At 52.0% G+C, this 21,725-nt stretch overlaps 1 protein-coding gene across 2 annotated transcripts in view; it reads left to right on the plus strand.

Moving 5' to 3' along the window:
* The window catches only part of MGAT5B (alpha-1,6-mannosylglycoprotein 6-beta-N-acetylglucosaminyltransferase B), a 62,321-nt gene extending 40,951 nt beyond the window's left edge, over window positions 1-21,370 (plus strand). Inside the window, exons 9-17 of one of the 2 annotated variants that reach the window (XM_051797488.1) lie at window positions 5,588-5,719; window positions 6,609-6,742; window positions 7,445-7,581; window positions 9,811-9,966; window positions 10,607-10,753; window positions 12,269-12,385; window positions 18,829-18,903; window positions 19,348-19,622; window positions 20,747-21,370. In XM_051797488.1, the coding sequence (XP_051653448.1) occupies window positions 5,588-5,719; window positions 6,609-6,742; window positions 7,445-7,581; window positions 9,811-9,966; window positions 10,607-10,753; window positions 12,269-12,385; window positions 18,829-18,903; window positions 19,348-19,622; window positions 20,747-20,945 (1,372 nt within the window). In that variant the 3' untranslated portion in view covers window positions 20,946-21,370. The remainder of the gene's footprint in view (window positions 1-5,587; window positions 5,720-6,608; window positions 6,743-7,444; window positions 7,582-9,810; window positions 9,967-10,606; window positions 10,754-12,268; window positions 12,386-18,828; window positions 18,904-19,347; window positions 19,623-20,746) is intronic. The other variant, XM_051797489.1, reaches the window with a different exon arrangement.
* The last annotated feature ends 355 nt before the right edge of the window (window positions 21,371-21,725 follow it).

Here is a 21,725-nt window from a genome sequence, read left to right on the forward strand (position 1 = left end):
TGGCATCTCCAGCTGCTTTTGCAGGGCTAAAGGAGAGGCTTGGGCAGACAGGGCTGTGGTACTGCTGGAACCACAGGAGTGCTGATCTCAGTGACACTGAAAGGTGCTTTTTGCAATGGTCCCCTTGAAATTAACTGCTCATAAGGCAGGACAGAAAGTCGAAGAAAATGGGATTTGATGCCTCGTGGGGTCAGGGCTTTACAAAGTGTTCCTGGAGCTTAATTGCTCCTGTCTCTAGTTCTGAACTCCTAATACCTTCCCTGGCAAGACACTTGGTTTTCAGCACGTGCTTGTATCCTGTGCTGGCAGCCTTTTCCCTGCCCAGCAGTAGCTGTGGCTTGGGTGACAAGCCACACACCCTCCCTGTGCTGGGGTGGTGTGTATGGGCTGCATTAGGACTGGCACCATGGTGGTACAAGGCTCAGCTCCTGCTGCCACCACTCCACCTGGCACACAGTTAGAGCTCCCATTTTCCTGTGCTCTCCACGCTCACCGAGGTGTGTTCACGCTGCGGAAAGAGCCATTCAGATGGAAACCCGATGTCCAGACAAATACATTTCTAATTATTTCCTGGCAGATAAAAGCCATCTTTCTGTCTTGCATCTGTTCACATGAAAACCTGCGCCGTGCCCGGGCTCCTGGCCTCACCTCCCCTCGCCAGCTGGCAAACACAGTCCTGCCGTTGTGTGGGAGAGACAGGAATTGCTTGTGAAGACAGCCAGAAGTGACCAGTTGCATGTGATCCTGATGGAACTGCATGGCATGACTGTGGGATTCATCAGCTCTGCACCAGTGGGCAGGAACCTTCAGCCTTTAGTGGAGCATCAGGTGCTCCTGGTACTTGAGAGCGAGTGTTTCTGGAAGCTGATGGGGCTACTGGGTTGTTCTTTTTCTGGCCAGGCATTGATGTTCTTGCTGGGACATGGCTGTATAAGGGCTGTTGTGGGCTTTGGAAAGGCTGGATTTTTGGTTACAGGGCTCAGGAGGAGCTGAAATGATGCTCATGATTGTGGGTACTCGACAGCTGCAACCCCTTGCAAAGACAGAGATGATGAAGACTGAACTGAGAGGTTACACGGGCGCTGGACACAACACTGTGTGTGTTTGAGCTTCCTTGGCTTCTCCAGTCTGTAATTTAATCAGGACATGTTTCCAGCAGATATATCTGGTGGGCTGGAAGGGACCTTGAAGCTCATCTTGCTCCACCCTCCTGCCATGGACAGGGACACCTTCCTCTAGACCAGGTTGCCCCCAGCCCAATCCAACCTGTCCTTGACACTTCCAGGGATGAGGCAGCCACAGCTTCTCTGGGAAACTTGTGCCAGTGCCTCACCACCCTCACAGGGAAGAATTTCTTCCTTTTTTTTAGCTCTGGAGCAGCTGGGACAGCAGGAGACAGCCTGTCTGTCACAGGGTCTGCCCAGGCACCACGAGCACCTGTGTTCAGTTTCTGCTGCTCTCTGAAGAAGCCCAAGTATTTATTTCTCCTTTCCTAGGAAGTTACTTCATTATTTGCTGAATCTCTGACCAGAAAAAAAAAAGTTTGCTCTGGCACCCTCTTGTGCATCTCCAGGCCTTGGAAATAAAGCAATGGATTGCTGAACTTCCCCCCTGGGGTGGGTAGGGCTGTGTCATACAAGATCAATGATGGGCTAGAGAAACAGTCCAGACACACCTTGCAAAAGTGAAACCATTGCAGGTGCCTTAAAAATCATGCTGAAATTGCTTGAAAAATCCTTGCTTCTGGCAAGTGTTTATTCTAGCAGGGGGAAGAGCTGGGAGCAGAGGGCAGGCAGTAGGATGTTCATCTTGTGGGCTTAGGTTTGCGCTTTAAATTGGTTGTGATGGGATTGTCACAGACCCCCATGAACTGCACGGGCTCAGCTCTGGCACCTTTCACCCCTGGATAACAGCCCTGTGCTTGCTGGGCTCTTGCAGACATGGAGAAGGTGAGTGAGCAGCGAGGACAGGAGTTCTCCTCCATTCCCCCCTCTGTCTTGCTGATGGCAGCAGATGTGGGCAGAGGAGATGCAATTAAATATAATACAGGATATTGGCCCAGGCTGCCAGGAGATGCCCATGAGATCCATTTAGTGCTGGACTTTGCAGCACCAGGAGTGATAAAGCGTGAAAGAAACGTTGGGTTAATTTGAAAATAGGTCAATGGGATGTAAAGATAACCCCGCAGTCATCTGATTTCTGAGCGCCCGCACCGCGCCCGGGGAGGGAACGGTCCCCTGGTTTGATTAAAGTACCTATAAGAGGAAAATAGCAGGACAAGAAGCTGCTGTAGATTTATTCTGGAGTAGGCACAGCTGGTGGAGGCAGCTGGCGGAGAGGCGAGCTCGGCTCTTGCATCCACTGGATTGAAGCAGCTTCGGCTGCGCCCTCCCAAAGAGGAGCGATGTCCTAATCCGAGATGTCGGGATGGGACTGGATCACCATCTGGGGCTCTGGAGGTGCTGAGCCCAGGCATGAGCTGGTCAGCACCCTTGGCTGCTCTGGGAGGGGAGGTTTCTCCAGGAGCTGGGATCAAGTGACTTCCAAAAACAGGTCTCTGGGCTGCGCCGGCTGAGGAAGCGGCATTTGCGCTCATCAATTTTATTTGCGTAATTTCAAGCGCCATTAATAGTACATGGCATGAGGAAAAATCAGGGAAATTGCACTCCAACCATGAGTGAAATTGGGTTTAGTAGAAAATTAGTTGACTTAACTGGCAAATGATGAAAGCTTGAATAAAAAATGTTTAAATAAGGAGGAAGGAGAAAAAAAAAATCCCCCCCCTGCTGCCATCTCAGAGGTGCAGCCTGGATTTGCATGACTGGAATATTAAAATCAGTGGTTATAAAGTGTTCGGGGAGGATAAGGGGCATAAATGGAGAGATGCTCTGCTCAAAGACACTGGTCCTGCTTTTAGAGCTATTCCTGCCACGCAGTCAAGGCACTGGGAGTATAGATGGATGTGGCAAGTCCCGAGCACCTGGAGATGGGATGTGTGGCAGATTGCAGTGAGGAAAGGAGCTGGGGGAGCCAGACTTGCTCCACCTAATTGGTGGAAAGTTTTTTGGAGGCTTCAGAATTAATTATGCTAATTGCTGTCTCCCACAGCCCCTCATGAAGCTTGGTTAGGGCTTTCTTAAATTAGAGATTATTTTGTAATGCAGTGGCTCGTGTGACACGTACCAGCTGGAGGATGGGGTGTGCTGCAAGGAAAATGTAATGGTTTGGGGATTTTCACTTAAATACAAGATTTAGAGATTGGCTGAGTTGCTTCACCACAGTTGCCATGTTGGTGTAAATCACTGTTTGGCTGATGACTGAGGAAAAAGCAGCATGTGTGTGAGCAAATCTGATGTTTAGAATTGCATCTCTGTAAAACCTTGGGGTTTTTTACTGGCTTAAAAATTCCCCTTCAGCCTCCCCAGGAGGGTGTCTCCTCGTTGCCCTATTTATCGTAGCGAGGTGGCTGTGGGAGGTGAGAGCCTTTCTATTCCTGCCATCTTCCCAATCGGTCCTGTCGTGTAAAATTGTGCATAAAAGTGACAAAACTGTGACCTGTTCCCCCCGCGGCCGCCCCGGCTGGGCTGCCCTGAGCTCATGCTGATATTCCTTGTGACAAGAGCAATGAAGCAGCTGCAAAAGCAGCTCTCTGCCTTAAATTGGAATGCTGGGTTTTTCCTGGCTTCGTTATTCCACATTTACACACTTTCTGGGTGTCACGGTCAGAAGTTTGGGATGACCCTTCACCGATCTGAGGTTGGGATGGGGCTGGAAGAAGGATGTTGGTGCTCAGCGCTCAAGGGCTTGCAAGCCATGTAGAATCATGGAATAGTTTGAATTGGAAGGGGCTTTTTAAAGGTCTTCTGGTCCAATCTTCTGCAATGAATAGGGGCATCTTCCACTAGATCAGGTTCAGAAGAAGAGAGAGATACAGCCAGGAGCAGACCAAGAGCCCTTCATTAGTATCTCTTCTGGCCAACCCACTTCTGGCTCCCTGTGACGCCTTCTGATATTGGTGAAGAGTATGAGAGACTGGAGAGCAAATGCTTGTGATAACTGTATGCCTTGGCTGTTCCCCAGGTGGAAGAGCCATTGATTTCCTCTGGAAGCAGCCATGGGCTTGATAGATTAAATGCTGAAGGACTAGGGAAGGGATGAGGACTTTATGGAAGTGCTCATCAGAGGATGGACCCTTGGGCTGTGGGTTCATTTGAGCTTCAGCTGAGCAAGAAATAAAACCCAGGTAGGACTGGAAAGAGGATTCTCATGTTCAGAAGGGAAAATGCAGCGAAAGTACAAGAAACAGTAACAGAGCTCACGTAAGAGGGAAAGATTCAAAGCCTGGGAGTTTAAGACCTGGCCAGAACTTTTATTCCTAAAAGAAGTAAAAATACTTACAGGCACGGTTGGGATAAATTCCCATCTCCAAATAGGTGCTAGGAGTAAATGAAGAGCCCAGAAGAAAACAAAGACAGACGTCTTGGCAGGCAGGAGTGAAGGGTGAGATTTCACAGTGTCTGAGCTCAGACTTGCAAAATAAAACAGGAATTCCTCAGCCCTGCTGGAAGGACTGAGAACGAAATGGGACAACTGCGTGGTGAGAGTGAGACAGCCTGGGTGGACCAGACCAGCTCAGCGGTTTGGTTTTCCATGAGGGTGTTGCTGTTGCTTTTTGGGTGTTTGTGGGGTTATGAGGGTGAGGAATTATTATCTTTAGGAGGAAAAAAATTATAGAGCTTTAAAACTGAGGAGCGAAGCATTTGTATTTCTGAACAAACTGGCACTTGGAAATCACAAGTACATGTAACTAGGATTTTTGAGAAACCTGCTGAAGCTGGAAGGTGTCACGGGTTTTTTTCTGAGAAGGAGGAAATGTGGTCCAGACAAGCAGATGGGCTGCCAGTCTGACATCAGTGGTAGACTTAGAGGAACAGCTTTGGAGAGAGGGATTCATTGGTTCAGAGAGGTAATTGAAAATGGAAGGAGACACACCACAGGTTTACCAGCCTTGTATCTTGCTGGATTAATCACATCTCACCCTGGCAGCGAGGTAACTGATGGTCTTGATAAAGAGATTGCAGTCGAGTTTATCTGGGTTTTCATCCACTGGAGGAGGGAAGAGGGGCTGAGTATGGCTGTTGTAAGGAACTGTTAGGGAATTTTAGGCTAAAGTGGGAGCCTCGCAGGCAGAGAGGAGAGGAAAGATGTGGTTTTACAAGTCTGTCACTGATGTGATTGCAATGAAACCAAATGAAATCTGGTGTCTTCAACAAGAGACATTCAAGGGAGTGTGTGTGGTGACTGAGATGGTGGTGAGCCCTGTCTGGGATTGCTGTGCAGAAGCCTCACAGTCCATGTGGGAGGAGAAGGAACTCAGCTGGAGCAGGTGCAAAGATGGAGAGGGACCAGGACTCCCCAGATCTTTGGCCCAGGAAATAAAAACTGGGGAGAGGAGAACCATCTGCATCCCCCTCCATCAAAGAGGGAGCTGGTTGGTGGCTCCTGTTCAATGCCTGGCAGGGAAATGAGTGTTTGTGTTTCAGGGCTTTCATGGTGCTGGGCCCTGATCCCTCCTGCTTCTCCCCAGTCACTTAGGGGTGCCTCCAGGACGGGGAAACTGCCCCTTGACCAGTCCTTTACCTTTCGACCTGATTTACACCGACTACCATGGGCTCCAACAGATGAAGCAGCACATGGGGCTCTCCTTTAAGAAATACAGGTAAGCAAAGCCTCTGCCTGCTCTTATTCTCCATTTCATTAATTAGCAAGCACAGACTGATGGTAGTGACCTCGAGGGATAGCCCTCCCCATCCAAGGAGCCAGACCCTTTGATTTTACCTTTGATTTTTGCCTGGCTGGTGCCTTGCTGTGTCCCCTGCTGCCGTGGCACGAGGCATTCTGCTCACTCTGGATGGAGCCTCACGTGTTCAATATAAAACCTCGTTAAAAGAGACTGAACTGGGAAGAGACCAGCTCCTGCATGTGCCTGGGGGGTGTGTGTGCTTCCAGTTCCATGCCTGCAGCCAGGGGTGGGCACACCTCGGAGGGAAGTGTAAGCCTTGTGGATTTGTAAGGAGCCCTGTCCATGGCTCCTTCAGCATCAAGACAAATGTCATCATCCCCTGGTACATCACCAGCCAGGAAAATATGCGATTTAATTTAGTGCTGATAGTCCTGCTATTTATTATGGTTTTTTCCCATCTCTTCCACTATCCTACACAATTTTATTAGAGAGAAAAATGACAAGCTGCGTTATTGCTTTTATTATAAATGCATTTGCTCTCACATTCAGCTTGTTTTGCTCTCCCCTTGCTTGTTGTTCCCCTTCTCTCCTCAGTCTTGTGCTGGTAGTGCCTGCCTCAGCATTCCCAGGATATTGGGAAAAGCATTAATAAGTCTTCAGGAGATTCATCGTTCTCACAACTGCCGGGGAGTGGAGAGTCCTGCCAGGCGAAATTGCTCCTTGCAGGAAGGAGCAGTGGGCTGGGGAGGGCTCTTCGTGATGCCCTGGGGTGCAGACAAGGGACGAGCTGCCTGGGGACACCAGGTGTCCCTGGAAGCTGGGACTCTCTCACGGTGAGGTCCTGGGGTCCTGTTTGCTCTCCCAGGTGCCGCGTCCGGGTCATCGACACCTTTGGGACGGAGCCGGCCTACAACCACGAGGAGTACGCGACGCTGCGCGGCTACCGCACCAACTGGGGCTACTGGAACCTCCAGCCCACCCAGTTCATGACCATGTTCCGTGAGTGGGGCACAGGGGCACGGCGGGGTGGTTTGGGGGTCTCACAGGTACCACAGAGGCAGGTCTGACCTCCTCCAGCAGGTGATGCACGGGCAGTGTCGTCCCCCCCTGGCTCTGCTCCTGCTTCCTCCTGTCTGCAAGGAGCTCCCAAGTCTGCTTGGCCACCTCTTGGGCTACAGAAATGATTCGAGGAGAGAGACCAGGCTCCTTCCACCATGATGGGTTGCTGGCTCCAGCACAGTCAGGGCACAGCCAGCAGCTTCCAGCTCCAGGGAAGGGAAGCGTGAGGTGGTTTTGGTTGCAAAGCCTGGTTTGATTTCAGCTGGGATGCTAAAGGTGAGAGGCAGCTCAGTGATCTAGATTTGCCTGCGGCATAGTCAGGAGATGTGCTTGTCTGAAAGGAGTCCAGTGACCCATTGGCTGCTGGATGAATCAAGTGTTGCTTTTTCCTGGCTGGATAAAGCCCCTTTGGCAGCCTTAAAAATGCCTCACTTTGTAAAGAGCCACTTGAGTGGCTTCTAAAGCCTGGATTTCATGAGCTGCTTGGATGGGAATTCATGCCATTTTTCCTCCAAGCTCCAGCAAGGCTCTGGAGCTGGGCTCATCCCAGTCCCTGTGCTGCAGTGTGGCTGCATCCTCAACCCCGGGAGGTGCCAAAAAGCATCTGTCCAGCCACGTGTCTTCTCCCCTTGGTGCCCACAGCTCACACCCCTGACAACTCCTTCATGGGCTTCGTGTCAGAGGAGCTCAACCAGACAGAGAAGCAGCTCATCAAGTCCAACAAAGTGAGCAGCATGGCAGTGGTGTACGGGAAGGAGGCCAGCATCTGGAAGGTGGGTGTCCTTGGGATGGTGGGGAGAGCCCAGGCAGGCAGGGGTAGCTGCAGGCACAGCTCAGAGGCAGCAACAGCAGCAGCCTCTGGCTTTTCTCAGTGTGTTTGTAGAGGACCATCCTTGTCCCGTTCCTACAGGAGTGATGTGACACATCCAATGCCTCTGAGCAAACAGGGAGAGGCTGGTGAGACGCCATTCCCTGCTCTCTGCTCTGGGTGATGCTTGCTCCCAGCAGGCTGCTGAGGCTGAGGATTTCAAATCAATGATTTTATGTAATTAATTACAATGATTGCCGTTAATTAATTGCAATGATTGCTGTGCTGTGATGGGGATGGTTTGTCTCTGCTTTCAAGCACCCCATGAAAAGGGATTGTGCTCCCTCCGTCTGCCTGTGCCTGTAACACCTGGGGGAGAGGGTGGGTGACTGTATGGGGACAGCACCCACAACAACCCCCAAAACATCCCCCCTGCATCTCCTGCAGGGGCTGTGTGTGCTCCCCCCTGTCTTACCCAGAGCTAGCAAGCTTCTTTTCCTTCCAAGGCTTTAAAAAGGAGCTAATTCTCACTGTCTCTTGATTTATTTCTGTTTTTCCCCTTCATGCACTGCCTGGGGCTGCTGCAGTTGCAGGTACTGTACCTCACCAGCTGCTGCTGGGCTTTACCTCTGCGTGTCTTCTCGGGAGAGAAAAGGTTTTGCCGGAGTCGACTTTGCCTTGACGTGGGCTTGGTCCTCTGGAGCTGCCAGGACTGATGGGGGTTGATGCAGTGGGGGCTGTATCTCCTCCCTTTCCCCATCTTTCCTGATCAGCAGCCGCTAATTAGCAGGGATGCCTGCGGTGGGCCAGGATCCAGCCACACCGTCTCCTCTTCGCTGTCTCCCTAAAAGACCTGCTGAAACCCACTAAATCTCATTTTAGGGAAACTGTAATATCTTATCTTATTTTTCTACCATTCCCCCGCATTTTCCTATCCAGAAGTCGCATTTGAGCTCAGTTAGGTTAATTTAGGAAGGCACTAAAGAGAGTTAAAACCTCAGAATGGACATTTCCCTCCACCCTGGGTGCTACAAGCATTTGCTCCTTTTAGTCAGAATTCACAAACAACATCAGTTTCCACAAAACTGCATATTTGGAGTCATTTATTACTGTGTGAAGGAGCTGAGGCTGGTCCTTGCTGGTGGCTGTTCCTTGGGGCCAGGCTGCCTTTGCTTTGCTTCACATCTTGTGCCGCCCCATGGAAAAAAATAAGGGGTTGGAGGGGTTTTTCCTTAGTTTGAGTGATTTTGTGGTCTAGGAAGGCAAAGAACACCTCCATCTTCTGGAGTCATTTACCAGCCTTGGACCAAACGCTGTCTTCCAGAGCAGGATGTTTTTGACATTTAGAAACATTTCATTAAACTGCCTTTCCTATATTTCTCATTTCCTACCCCTCTGAACTTCTCGCCTCCGGCTTGCAATAGGAGCTGAAGTTTTAATAAGGTGAGAAAGGCTTGGTTTTAGCCTTGGAGAAGTCCAGGGATACATGGCTGAGGGCAGAAATATGGCGTTCAGGGAGGATTTAAGGCAACATACCCAGTTTTCCCCAATTCCCCATTTATAACTCCTTATTCCCTCCCGGTCTCTGCTCTTTCGGGGCCCATTGCAGCACTGGAACAAGCTGAAAATGCAGTGTCCAAAGGCTGGTCCCTCTGTGGTTTTTTTCAACCAGAAAAAGTTCTGCAATAGAGAAATTGCTAAAAGGAAAGGTTGCTTTGCAGAGCAAAAGCAGGAAAGCCTCCAAAAGAAGAGAATTGATGACCCCCTTCATTTTCCAGGTAGTGAAACAGGATTAAACCTGAGCAAGAAAATCCTGGGGACTTGTTACTTGGAATAAGAGGCTATTAGCAAGGTCTGGTCGTTGCAAAGTTTCCTCTGAATCTGCTGAAGTCTTTAATTCAGCAGCTCCAGAGTGGAAGTTGCCCCTGGAGGCGGCAGGGAAGGCAGGAGCTCGAGGTGTCGATGGTCAGGGTGATGGATCCTGCAGTCGTCCTGGCTCTCTGGGAGCTTAGGGGGGGCCAGCATGTGTTTACAAGGAATGAAGAGGGCAGGGTGTGGATTTTGCACTGCTGTGGGTTTACCTGAAGCATCACAGGTGCTCTGGAACAGCAGTGTGAGAGCTAAATCTCCCCCCACAACTCTGGTGGAATAGGTCAGGCCCATCTTCTGGTGCAGTTCACAGCTCTGCCTTCCTCCCCAGGGCAAGGAGAAGTTCCTGGCCATTCTCAACAAGTACATGGAGATCCATGGCACCGTTTATTACGAGACACAGCGGCCGCCCGAGGTCCCGGCGTTTGTGAAGAACCACGGGCTGCTCCCACAGCACGAGTTCCAGCAGCTGCTGAGGAAGGCCAAGGTGGGGGAGAGTCATCCCAGGACCCTGTCCCTCCTTACCTGCCTTCCAGCCTTGTAGCTGGGCTAATTAGCTGTGAGCCTCTCAGCCAGGATAATTAGCCAGGAACCGAGCAGAACACATCCTTCCAGATCAAGATGTGTCTGATGAGTTTCTCCTTGCAGACTTGTCCGCAGGCGGAGCACAAAGTTTCCCCATTAATTCATTTATTGCTAAATGGGGTGTTGGGTTTTTTTTTCCCCCCACCATATAGCTGTGATAAAAATAAACGGGATTCTCAGAGGGAACGTGTGGGTGCAGGCTCATCCCGGTCGCCTTCAGCTGGTGCCTGGGGGAAATATTCTTGGTTCACCAGCCCAAGCAGCTTTGGCAAAGGAATATTGCTCCATACAGAGGCAGTGTGGTGGTTGTGACCTCCATGGGGGAACTTGCAGCTCCTGGACACCCCCATGCCCCGTGTACAGCTAAGCTGTAGAGCAGGGGGAGTTTTAAGCACATCTGAGCTGTGGGATGTTGAACTCCCTTAGAGGCTTGCTGTGCCAGGAGCAGGGCAGCAGAGAGGGATGCTGGTGGGTTATTTGGGAGACTTCCCTGTGAGGCTGGCCACATCCGCTCACCAGCACGTGGTTTTTCTCCCTTGCAGCTCTTCATTGGCTTTGGGTTCCCCTACGAGGGTCCTGCCCCGCTGGAGGCCATCGCCAACGGCTGCGTTTTCCTGCAGGCGCGGTTCAACCCCCCGCACAGCTCCCTCAACCACGAGTTCTTCCGCGGGAAGCCGACGTCCAGAGAGGCAAGTGTGGCAGCAGGAGAGTGGATGGGATGGGATGGATGGATGGATGGAGCCAGCCTGGGGAAGAGCAGTTGCTAAACTGAGATTTTTCTTTTTTTTTGGGTTTTTTTTGATGAGATTTCCTCCACACGCACACGTGGATACCTGCAGGTTGGGTCCCCTCTCCTGTCGCCACATCATCTCCATCTAGAGCTCTTGGATGCAAGGGGCTGTGCTCTGGGTTTGGGGTTTCCAAGGAGAAGGTGGCGCAGGAGCCTTCTGCAGACCACAAACCCCAGTTCCTTCCCCACCAGCCCAGATCCACACACCCCCCACACACTGCTCCCAAACCAGGGTGATGCTCCCCTGTTCATCCCTTTGTCCACGTGGAGGGACAGCAAGACCTCCATGTTTTTGCAGGGGTATGAAATCCCTCCCAGGCTTGCTCGTCCCTGGGAATTCAATCTAAGTAGAGCAGGAACTCTTTAAAAGTTAAAGGCTTGAGAAAATTGCCTCTTTTATTATTAATAAAGTGGATAAAGCAGTGCGGTGCTCAGGGAGCAAGCTGGGGGACCAGGCAGCTCAGCCCTGCCACAGCCCTGCTTGGCAGCACCATCATGGGGTGGGGGGCACTGGGCTGTCCTGGCCCCCCACGTCTGCCCTGTGAACCCCCTGAATTAGCTGCTGGTGTTATCACCCATCCCAGTGGGTGCTGTGGTTGTGCTTCAGCCTGGAGCTGGGATGGCAGGCGGGGGTGAGGGCTGTGAAATGCCTCAGGGTGTTTGTGTGCCAGAGGGGAAGGAGGAGATCAGTCTGTTGGGAATGAAATGAGAAAGGACAGAAAGCTGGAGAATAAAACACAGAGCATGCCCTGCTCTCCTCCTCCAGCTGCCAGGGGTTCAGGCCCCTCTGCCATATTTCGTGGTGCCCCCAAAATACCTCCTCTGATCAGCAACTTCTCTCTTCCCTTCCCAGAGGAGATCAGGGCACTGGCTTCCTCGCAGCCATGTGGGGCTGAAACAAAAGAGGTAGATCCCCAAAAGCGCCTGGGTGGCTGGCTGTGGGGTACCAGTGTGAGGGCTGCCTGTGGCATCAGGGCAATGCAGTTTCCAGCACTGCTTTCTCCCAGTGCCAGACTTTCCCAGCCTTCAGTGGCAATGGATTTTCTCTCTGCCTTGTTTCTGGAGCTGGCAAACCTGGGAGACATGGTGCCTTCACACACCTTTCCTGCTTTGGTCTGGTTTTGCCATCCAGACCCACAAATGGCTCAGGTCTTAAATTGTGCTTGTATTATGGAGATATTCAGGGCTGTGGAGGGATTTCAGTGTTGTTGGGAATTTTAGCACATCAGCCTGAGGACAGGGGGCAGCTAGGTTCAGAGGAAACCTTTTTCCAGCACCTCCCTGTGTACAAGGAATTAAAACTCGTTGTGTCCATGCCTGAGCCTGCTGCTCCTCTGCCATCACGGCTGTGAATGGGACTGAGCAGCTGTTCCAGGAGGGATTGCAAAATCCTGCTGACACTGCTGTGTTTTAGGTGTCCTCCCAACACCCATACGCTGAAGACTTCATTGGGAAGCCACATGTGTGGACTGTTGACTACAATAACTCTGAGGAGTTTGAAGCTGCTGTCAAGACCATCATGAGGACCCAGGTACGGCTCAGGGTGGGTGTTGGGGTGATCTCCCTGCTGCTGGGTTTGGACAGCAGCAGCAGTTGCTGCTGCCTGGCTCTCCCTCTCAGGCATTAATTGCTTTTCCTTCCTTGCTTCTCCTTTGGAATTATTTGCACGTGCAAGGCAGAAATCCTCCTCTCCTGCAGCCCCGGGGGGACACGTGCTCCCACTTTGCTTTGGTAGTGAGTATTGTAGGCAATTCCCTGGGGCAGAGCTGTGCCTTTGAGGGATCCTCTGGGCAGAGCTGGAGCAAGGGGAAGCTGAAATAAGGCAGATGAGGTTTGGGAGCAGGAGGCTGAGATTGCTGGAGATGTGCAGCAGTGCTGGGATCTGGCGTGATTCAAAGAAAAACCCAGAAAGCATCTCCCTGCAAGCATCCAGAGATCTGCAGACCCCTGTGCCTGCCAGTCCCCCATTTCACTGTTGATCATTAGTGTTCAGATGGAGCAAATCAGTAGGAATAACTTCATGAGTTGCCTCTGTGAAGGATGAAGGGATGTAGGGAAGGGGGGGACATGAGGACCCTCGGGGAAGGCAGCACTCCCGCTGCGCCCGCTCTGGAAACGCTCCCTCATGAATATTTACCTCCTGCCCTGTGGCAGGAGCCTTTCAAGTTGTCCAAATTATTAAAGTCAATTTTCCTGCAGGGGAGAAAAGTGCTGATAGCCATTTTGCTTGCAATTTGCTTCGCCTGGGATGAGCCCTCCCCTTGTGAGGACATAATGTGCTGTGAAACCAGGGCTCTGCGTGGGGCTGTGGGGGCTCAGGATTCACAGTGCCGGGTGGGCTGTGGAGGGGACAGGGGTGATGCTGGTCAGAGAGGTGACACCCAAGCTTTTCCCTGCGTTAGAGGCTGCAGAAGTCGGTGTCTGTGACAGTTTGGGGGCTACATTCAGCTGCTGTGGCCATGCCATCAGCCTGGGTCTCTCACCTCGTCGCAGGCGGTCGCCGCAGCTCTTCACCTCGCGCTCGTTTTCTCTGTGGATTTGCAAAGACAGAACAAACCTAACTTAGGAAAAACAGTTGTTGTTTTGCGCATTCATCCCCGTATCTCGATTAGAATTAAATTAAAAATAATTACATCCCTGCTGCTGTGCTGCTGGGCCAGCTGTCAGCGCTTGACCCTCCACCATCTGGGCTGGAGACGGCCCCGAAGCAAAGGCAGCGCTGTGGGCGGGCGGCCGAGAGCTGTTTTGGGGAGAGGGAAGGAGATTTTCAACCTTTCCAGAAAAGAAGAAAGAGAATAGTGAAGCCTGGTGCTGCCATGCTATTAAAATAATTAAAGAATGATTGGAGAATTAAGGAGACTGGGGGGAAAAGGGCTGTGCTGGCTCCTGAGCAGCTGCGCCGCGATGTCGACTGGATGTGCGCCAGGTCATTTAGGTGCCTAATGATAATGTCTGGTTAAAAATAAAGGAAGTAGGAAGGATTTTAGGGAAGGATTTGGTGGTGTGATGGGAAGAGCTGGTGTGGGGACCCACTGGGTCCATCACCTGGCACTTGCCAGAACGTGCCATGCCCATCCCTCTTTAGCCCAAGACAAGCTCCTGTCTCAGCTCTTCTCCCCATTCCCACTCTGGGACCAAGGACCCCCACCTCTCAGTCCCTTCCCACAAAGCATCCCAGATCCTGGAATTACCATCAACAGCTGAAAGTTGAAGTCCTAAATTTACCTCAAATGAATAAATCCAGTTGCTGACATCCCCCTTGCACTGTGACACACAGTCACTCTGGAGGGGAGTGATTCCTTCCCTCCAAGAAATTAATCCCACAACTCACCTCTTTGGGGTTTTTAAAGACGTTGTATAAATCCTCCCAAAGCAGAGCAGGGAGTGAGTGTGAATAACTTACAGGAACCTCTTCCCCCCCCTTCCTTTTTATCTCTTAAATAGAAAGGTCTGCTTTATTAGAGATGCTGTCAAGGCAATTAAGCCTAAAAATTGACCTACCTTATGGGTTTAAAAGCCTTATTATGGGCTTTGGCTCCAGGAATCCCTGGGTATCTTGTTTTTAAAATACTGTTTGTTACAGCAGGAATTGAAAACAAGGGCATTAGCAGGAGGAACAGCAGAAAGCTGGTGGCTGGACAGTTTAGTGTTGTTGTTTTTCCAACCAGGTACTGGAACTTGGAGAAATTATTTTACTGATTCCTTATTCCCCCCTCCCCCGAAGGTTTTGTTCCTCTGGGGTTTTGTTATTGGAATATCTAACAAATTTGTCTGTGTTTCCGAATAACCACCATCAATTTATTTTTTTTTCTGTCAAAACATTTCATTTCAAAATTACTGGAATGAAATACTATGGTTTTGTTTCCCATCTGCCTGCCTTTGTTTGGAAATACCCTGCCAATTTATTGAAAGGAATGCTCGTATCCAAAATGATGCATTTCCCTTTGCTTCACCAACTCAGACAGATTGAACCTGAAACACAACATTTTTTCCCCTCCTTGACGGGTGGAAACATTGGAAACTGAAAACTGACCTGAAATTGATTTTATTTAGTATTTTTTTTGTTGTTGCATGACTGAAAAATCACTTATCCCACAGCTGTGGTTTTGCATCTTCCAGGCCAAAACTCAGCAAAACATTTTTGGGGGTTATGGGATGTTGTGGGAAGCTGTGAGATGCTCTGCCATCAGCTTTTCCTGGTGGCACTCGTGCTGGGTGCTGGGAACCAGAGTGCCAGGGACTGGGAACCAGGATGCTGAGTGCTGGGAACCACTTTGGGAGCTGATTTCATGAACCTGGTGGTAATTCTGATACAGCCAAGCTGACAGCAAGCTCCTGGTTTGGTTCTGGGGGGGATTTGCTGATGCTCAGCAATATTTTAGTGTTACCTGAGGCTGCCTCAGGCTGCCTGTGGCTCTGCAGCCAGGTCACTGCTGGCAGGGCTGTACAGCACCCCACTTTATACTGCTGACACCCAGGGCTGCAGCTCGGGGTGGAATGTGCCATCCCACAGCTCCAGCCCTGCCCCAGCTCCTTCCAGGCTGACAGAGCTTCCTGTGGTGTGTTTGTGCAAACAGAGCAGTTGGGATGCAGCTGGAATCCTTCACCAACCTAGTTTTGCCTGAAAAAAACTTCTTCCTTCTGGAGAGGGAGCTGAATCACAGCTCGGACGTGGCTTGGGTTTGCAATATGTGGTTTTTTCCCCCCAGAAAAGCCCTTGTGTGCCCCTCTCTTGTCCTTTTGGAGGTGGCACCTGCTCAGGGTCACCCTGCAACTGCTGGGGAAGGCTTTTGGCAAGCTGTGCCTCTGCCTTTCATCCCACTTGGAGCAGTTCTGGGTTTCCCTGGCGGCTTGCATCCCTGACCTATTTATAAGGAAAACTGAAACCGTGGAAGCACCAAACCCCTCTGTGTCAGAGATCAAATCCTGGCACAGTGACACGGGGCAAAGAGACAAGTTGTGTCCCCCTGGGAAAGGTGATGCTGGGAGGTTTTCCCAGTGATGGATCATGGCCATTATCCAGGGGTTACAGGCTGGAGAAGGAGAGAGGTTTGCAAGCACCACCATTTTCTGGGCCTTCAGCTTTTTCCATTGTCAAAAACAGTCCTCGCACAAGCAATTTAATAGACCCAATATTCTGGTGTAGTGAAGGGAGAAGGCTTCATTATATTAAAGTCAAACATACAGGACTATAATGGAAAATTATACATTTCAGACTATGCCTGAAAGAGCGGTGCATTAAACATCACAGTGAAAATAGCTGGTTAAAATGTTCCAGCCTGCTGTTACGTGCCAGCAGAGAATTGCATTATTTTTCTACTTATTTGTCTGATGACGTTTGGATTTTTTTTCCCCCCTTTCCCTTTTGAGTGAGGGAGACTTACTGCTCTCTTCCTGCTGGGAACTAGAAAACCAGGGCTCTCGTGGTGGTATCCCCATGGGACACCAGTAACTCCCTGTTTGGCTCATGGAGAGTGCTGGGGCTGGAAAGTTCTGGCTCTGTGTTCCTCACCTGGGGGAAAGGGTGGCAAAGTCCATCTTCACCAACCCCTCCACCCTCTCCCGTGGCGTCCTGTGCATCGTTCTGCCAGGCAGTGGTCTCCACCTCAGAATCCCTCTCTTCCCAGGGCTCTGGGGACATCCTGAGCTCGCAACACAGGGAATACCATTAAGGATGTGGCTGTCAAGAGGAGGCCAAGCCCGTCAGATTTTAATTAAACAATTATCTTCTCAAAATTGGCATTTTCTATCAGCCCTGGATGCACGAGCTGAATCCTAATGAGACCAGGAGAGGGGAGTAGGGGGGAGTGAGAGGCTTTGGGGGACCCCCTGAGGGGGAGAGAAGCTGGAGGAGCAGGGGCTGCAGAGGGCTCTGCCCACAGCCTCCTGATGCCCTTGTACCCCACAGGGCCATGGGAGTCTGTGGGCAGATGGGATTGCACGTGGAGCATCACCTCTGCAGGCGCAAGGAGGTTTTCTGCCTCCATCCTGCAGTCATGTTCTGCATCCCACTGGGTACCACAGTGGAGTTTTGGGGGAATTAGGCTGATTTTTGGAGTTCTGTCTACTCTATGCCTGGCAAAACGGAGTCCTGGGAAAAGCCCCCCGGTATTGCAGCCATGAAGGCAGTGCTGAGATGAGACTGAGCACTGGTGATGCTGAGCAAGGGGTGGTTTGTCTCTCCCAAATTGGTGCCAGGCAGCATCGAGCCCCCAGCCTGGTTCTGTGCAACTGAGATGGGCGGTTCTGCTTTGGTTGTTTCTTTTTTTTTGAGGACTCTGCCCCAGTTAACTGAGAGCCCATCAGGAATTCAGAGGCAGGATTGGTGCCTGTCACTGTGTCAGCTCTGATTAGCATGCACATCTGTAATTAGGCAGAGCAGCTGTGATTTCCAGCATGGCTGAGATCTCAGGTGGGATATTTATGGCAGGGAGATGCTTAGAGGGTTCTCAGCAGACTGAGCCTTTGAGCTTGGGTTTGACAGGTACTTCAAAAGGAAATAGCTATTTTGGAGGTGCAGAGCTCAGAAAATAGAAGCAGCAGTGTTTTCTGGATTAATTATCTTTGGGGTGGTTTTGCTTATAATCCTTTTGCATGAATCCTTTTGCAGAGATAGCAGAGGAAAGGGGGTCACAGGACCAGCTCCTTCCATGCCCCAACATCCTTCTGCTCATGTAACACCTCTGGGAAAATAAGGGAGCGTGGCAAAATACATCTTCCCAGGGCAGAAAGTTTCTTAAAAATTAATTTGTTCCAGAGGGAAGTGGGGCATCAGTGACAAACAGCCCTTGTGGAAATGCTCTTCCCATGGGGAAAATCACTCTGGACCTTGGGACAATGGACACGTACCAGCCCTGCTGAGGGCAGCGAGCACGGCTGCCTGCTCCTGCCTGCTCCTACCTGCTCCTGCCTGCTCCCCCTGGAGCCTGTGCCACTGCAGTGCCAGGGACATGCTCGTTTGGGGGATGAGAAGGGTGTTTGCCATGCCAGGATCCAAGGGTGACTCTCAGGACAGGGAGATGTCGGGAGGTGCGTGCGGGCAGAGTCTCCCGAAGACCAGCAGTGTTTCGTAACCCACACTAAAAATACTCCGTGGTTTAAGCACTGGTGACTCTGTAAATAGCATTTATCAACGTGGAGGTGCAGCAACAGCACTGACATCCATGTGGGCATCAATGTTTGCTCCATCCCAGTGTGCAGCCTGCTGCTGCCTCCCTGCCCCATCCCAGCCCATGCCAGCAGGGACTGGCAGAGATGTGGCTTCCACCCCATCACAGCCACTGGTGCTGGGCAGCAAACCCTCAGCAGCGTGGCACTGGGAAAAGAGAGATGTTTTTCCAGGTATTGTTCACAGCCAGTCCCAGCCCTGGGCTTTTCCCTGGCCAGTTTTGTGGGTTGGAGTGCCAGGGCAGTGAAGCCTGGGCTTTTCTCTCTGAGCAGGCCAAGCCGTATTGAGGTCAGAGGAACAGGGGATGCTAAACCAGACCTGAGGCATCACTGGGATCACTGTTGCTCTGGATTAACTTGGCATCTTGACCAGTCCTGCCTACTCCCCAGTATTTTAGAATTCCTCCCCCCTTGCCCCCAGTGCTGAGTGTTTCTTGGGCTGAAACAGTTCATACTTAAGTTCAACGTGACCTATAGCATGGAACCTGATTTGATTTGATATGATTTTGTAACTTACCTAAAGTGGAGAAAAGGGAGACTAAAATGGAACAGAGGGATTTCACTTTCACCGCTACACAGGCTGAACCCAAAGTACTCCTTCTCCCTCTTTCTCTAGCGCTTTGTGGCTTGTGAGGTTTTTCCAGCCCTAGGATTCTTCCCTGCTTGCTTTGGTGGACAGACATGAGCCGTGGGCTTCAGTGGGTGGGAGAGCCATGCCCAGAGCACTGCTATGCTGGGCCACTGGGCTCAGGGGAAGGGCAAGGCTGTCCCTGCTTGCTGCCTGTGTTCTGCTCTTCCCCTTCACAGGTGGACCCTTACCTGCCTTACGAGTACACCTGCGAGGGGATGCTGGAGCGGATCCACGCCTACATTCAGCACCAGGTTGGGGGAGGATCCCTGTCCTTTGCTGGGGAACCATCTCTGTTCTCCTGGCCAACCTTCCCTCTTCTCCCTGGGGAACATCCCTGCCCTCCCATGGACATTGTGCAGCCAGTGCCCTAATTGCAGAAAGCACCCAGGAGATGGGGCTGGCGGAGGTTTGCTGTGAACCAAAGATGCTGGGGGTTGGTGGAGGATCCCTGGGGGTGCTAGGGCTGGGTCAAGGCCTTTCTGCTGCAGAGAATAAGGCAGCACTGGGAGAAGAGGTGACCAATGTGTTTATCCCCCACAGCAGGAGATGCCATCTATGCACGCAGGTGACCTCAACCTGATGAGCAAACTCATCATCCCAAGTGTCCTCCTGTCCTGCCAGCAGGCTCCCTTCCCCTTCCTTAACATCTCTCCCTGTCCCTCAGCTCGCTGACCCGTTGTCTTCTCTCCCACTAGGATTTCTGCACCACGTCATCTCCTCCTCTGCCTCCCAAGACCAAGAGTCCTGCTATGCAAAGCCCTCCGAGCCCGCTGGTGCTGTCCCCCAACGCCACTCACCTGGTGTGGTCGCCCAGGGCCAGCCGGGACCCCCAGGCCTGGCCCCCCGTGGGCTCCCTGCAGGTGTGGGTGTCAGAGCCCCGGCACACGTGCACCGAGACGTGCCGGCGGCACGGGCTGGTCTGCGAGCCCACCTTCTTCAGGTTCCTCAACAAGGAGGAGGTGTTTCTCCAGTGAGTTGTGACCTTCTCAGTGAATTTGGGGAAGGGGCCAACAGCCAGACAATGTTCCCTTTGCTCCCTCCCATTTTCCTCATGTGCCCCCTGATGAAATCCCTGCCTTTGTGCCCAAGGCAGTGCAGGCAGGGAATTGCCTGTCCAGCTTCATGCAGTGACAGCCTTTCCAGGCACGGTTCCGCCTCTCTCCCACCCTGTTCCTCTCCCCCTCCTCTGTGCTCTCTGCCGTGCTCTGTGCCTTTCTCTCATTTTTAATGTGTCTCTCTGTAAAACTGCATTTTGAACACACAGCAGTAAAGTTTTAATAGAGTATAAATCTGCCACCAGGCTCCGTGCTGCTCTGTGGGCAATTAAAATGCGAGCCTTGCCCGTGCTGTCACACTGGTCAGGCAGGCACTGTGTGTCCCACTGACAGTTTGATATGATAAATTAGAGCTGGGGCTTGGGTTTCACTCTCTCCCCTCCTTGTCCTCCTCCAGAACTTAAAATGAGCTGGCTCAGGGACTGATCAGTTGAGAGGGGTTGGTGGGAGGGCGATGCCAGTGCTGCTGCTCCATCTGCATCTGGGAGGGGGGGGGGATGTTGAGGTCTGCACTGGGAATTTTTGCTGCTCCTCGGGGCATTTGCTGATGCCCAGCCCAGTTTTCTGGCTAATCCCAGCTAGCAGGGCACATGTGGGCATCCACTGAGCTCATGTCCATTCCAGGGAATGTTAGCTGCTGTAGGAGGTGTCCATGGAGAGTGGACTGACCTGCTGGTCAGCGAGGGGCTATAAAAGAATTGTAGAATATCCCGAGTTGGAGGGGACCCACAAAGATCAGTGAGTCCAACTCCTAAGATTTCTGTGGGTTTTTATGGGTGATCCTGAGCCACCCATTGCCCATGCAAGGGTTGGGGTGATGTCTGGGCTGCAGGGTTGAGCCGCAGGGTTCATTCCCTTCCTGTGTGGTGTGTTGGGCTGGTGACAAGCACTCAGTTTAGCCAAGGGGTGCCAAGCATAGATCAGCAAAGATCTGCCCCCACGCTTCACCAAGGAACCTCCCTGGGAGGGACAAAACCCCTTCAGTGAACCCCCAGGCAGGCTCCTCACTGAACTGACCCTCCTTTGTCCTCGCTCCCAGGCTCAGCATCACCTGCGACAGCACCGAGTACGAGATGAACCATCTGTACCCCGCGGTGGCCGAGAACGTCCACGAGTGCTACCTCCAGAAGGAGCCTCTGCTCTTCAGCTGCGCCGGCTACAACACCAAGTACCGGCGCCTCTGCCCCTGCCGTGACTTCCAGCAAGGACAAGTGGCTCTGTGCAGGGACTGTTTGTGATGGGGGGTGTCCCCTCCGCGTTTGTGACGCGCGACGTGCACCGAGTGGCTTTTTCTCAAAGCTCTGCAGCGGCCGAGGAGGTGGGACAGGTCCCTCCCGGGGCTCTCTGACTCTGGGCGTTGTTTCATCCACCAGCCAACTGTGAATGACCATGTCCTGAACTTTGGTTTCATTTTTCTTCCCGAGGAGCATCGTCCGACCGCATCCGAACCCACCTGGACCTGGTGGCGCTGGGATGGAGTGGTAGGGAGAGAGAGGGGCTGGAGACACCCTTCCCTTCCCTCTGGCAATGGGACAAGCCACCAGCAGACTGCAGTTTCAGGGTTTTCATCCTCTTCAAGCATCCTGAGTTGTTTTATTTATTGATTTTTTTTTTTTAACCCTCCCCCTGACAAGTGGTAAATTAAAGGGGAAGCAACACCCAGCCCTTCTGTGGGAGTTCTTGGGCAGAGGTGTGTTGGGGGGGCACAGGGGGGCTGCTGGTGCCTGCCATGGATGTGGAGCTGGGGAAGGACAAAGCCCGAGGAGAGCAGCTGGGTTGGATGGACATGGTGCCCTCAGGAGGAACCAGGAGGGACTGGGTGGCTCCCAGGCTTTCCCTGGGGAGTGAGGGGTGGGATGGGCTCCTGGGAAGGATGCTGATTGCTGGGGTGGTGTTCCCAGCAGGGCAGAGGTGCCTAAAGTGAGTCCCCCAGCCCCTCAGGCTGCTCTTCACCCATGCACAGAGCTGTACATCCCTCCAGGGATGACTGGAGGTGGTGGAGGGGGCATAGGGGCTGC

Source organism: Manacus candei, unplaced genomic scaffold (genome assembly GCF_025592945.1).
Source record: "Manacus candei isolate 608988 ecotype Guabito, Panama unplaced genomic scaffold, ASM2559294v1 h1tg000047l, whole genome shotgun sequence".
Taxonomy (NCBI): domain Eukaryota; kingdom Metazoa; phylum Chordata; class Aves; order Passeriformes; family Pipridae; genus Manacus; species Manacus candei.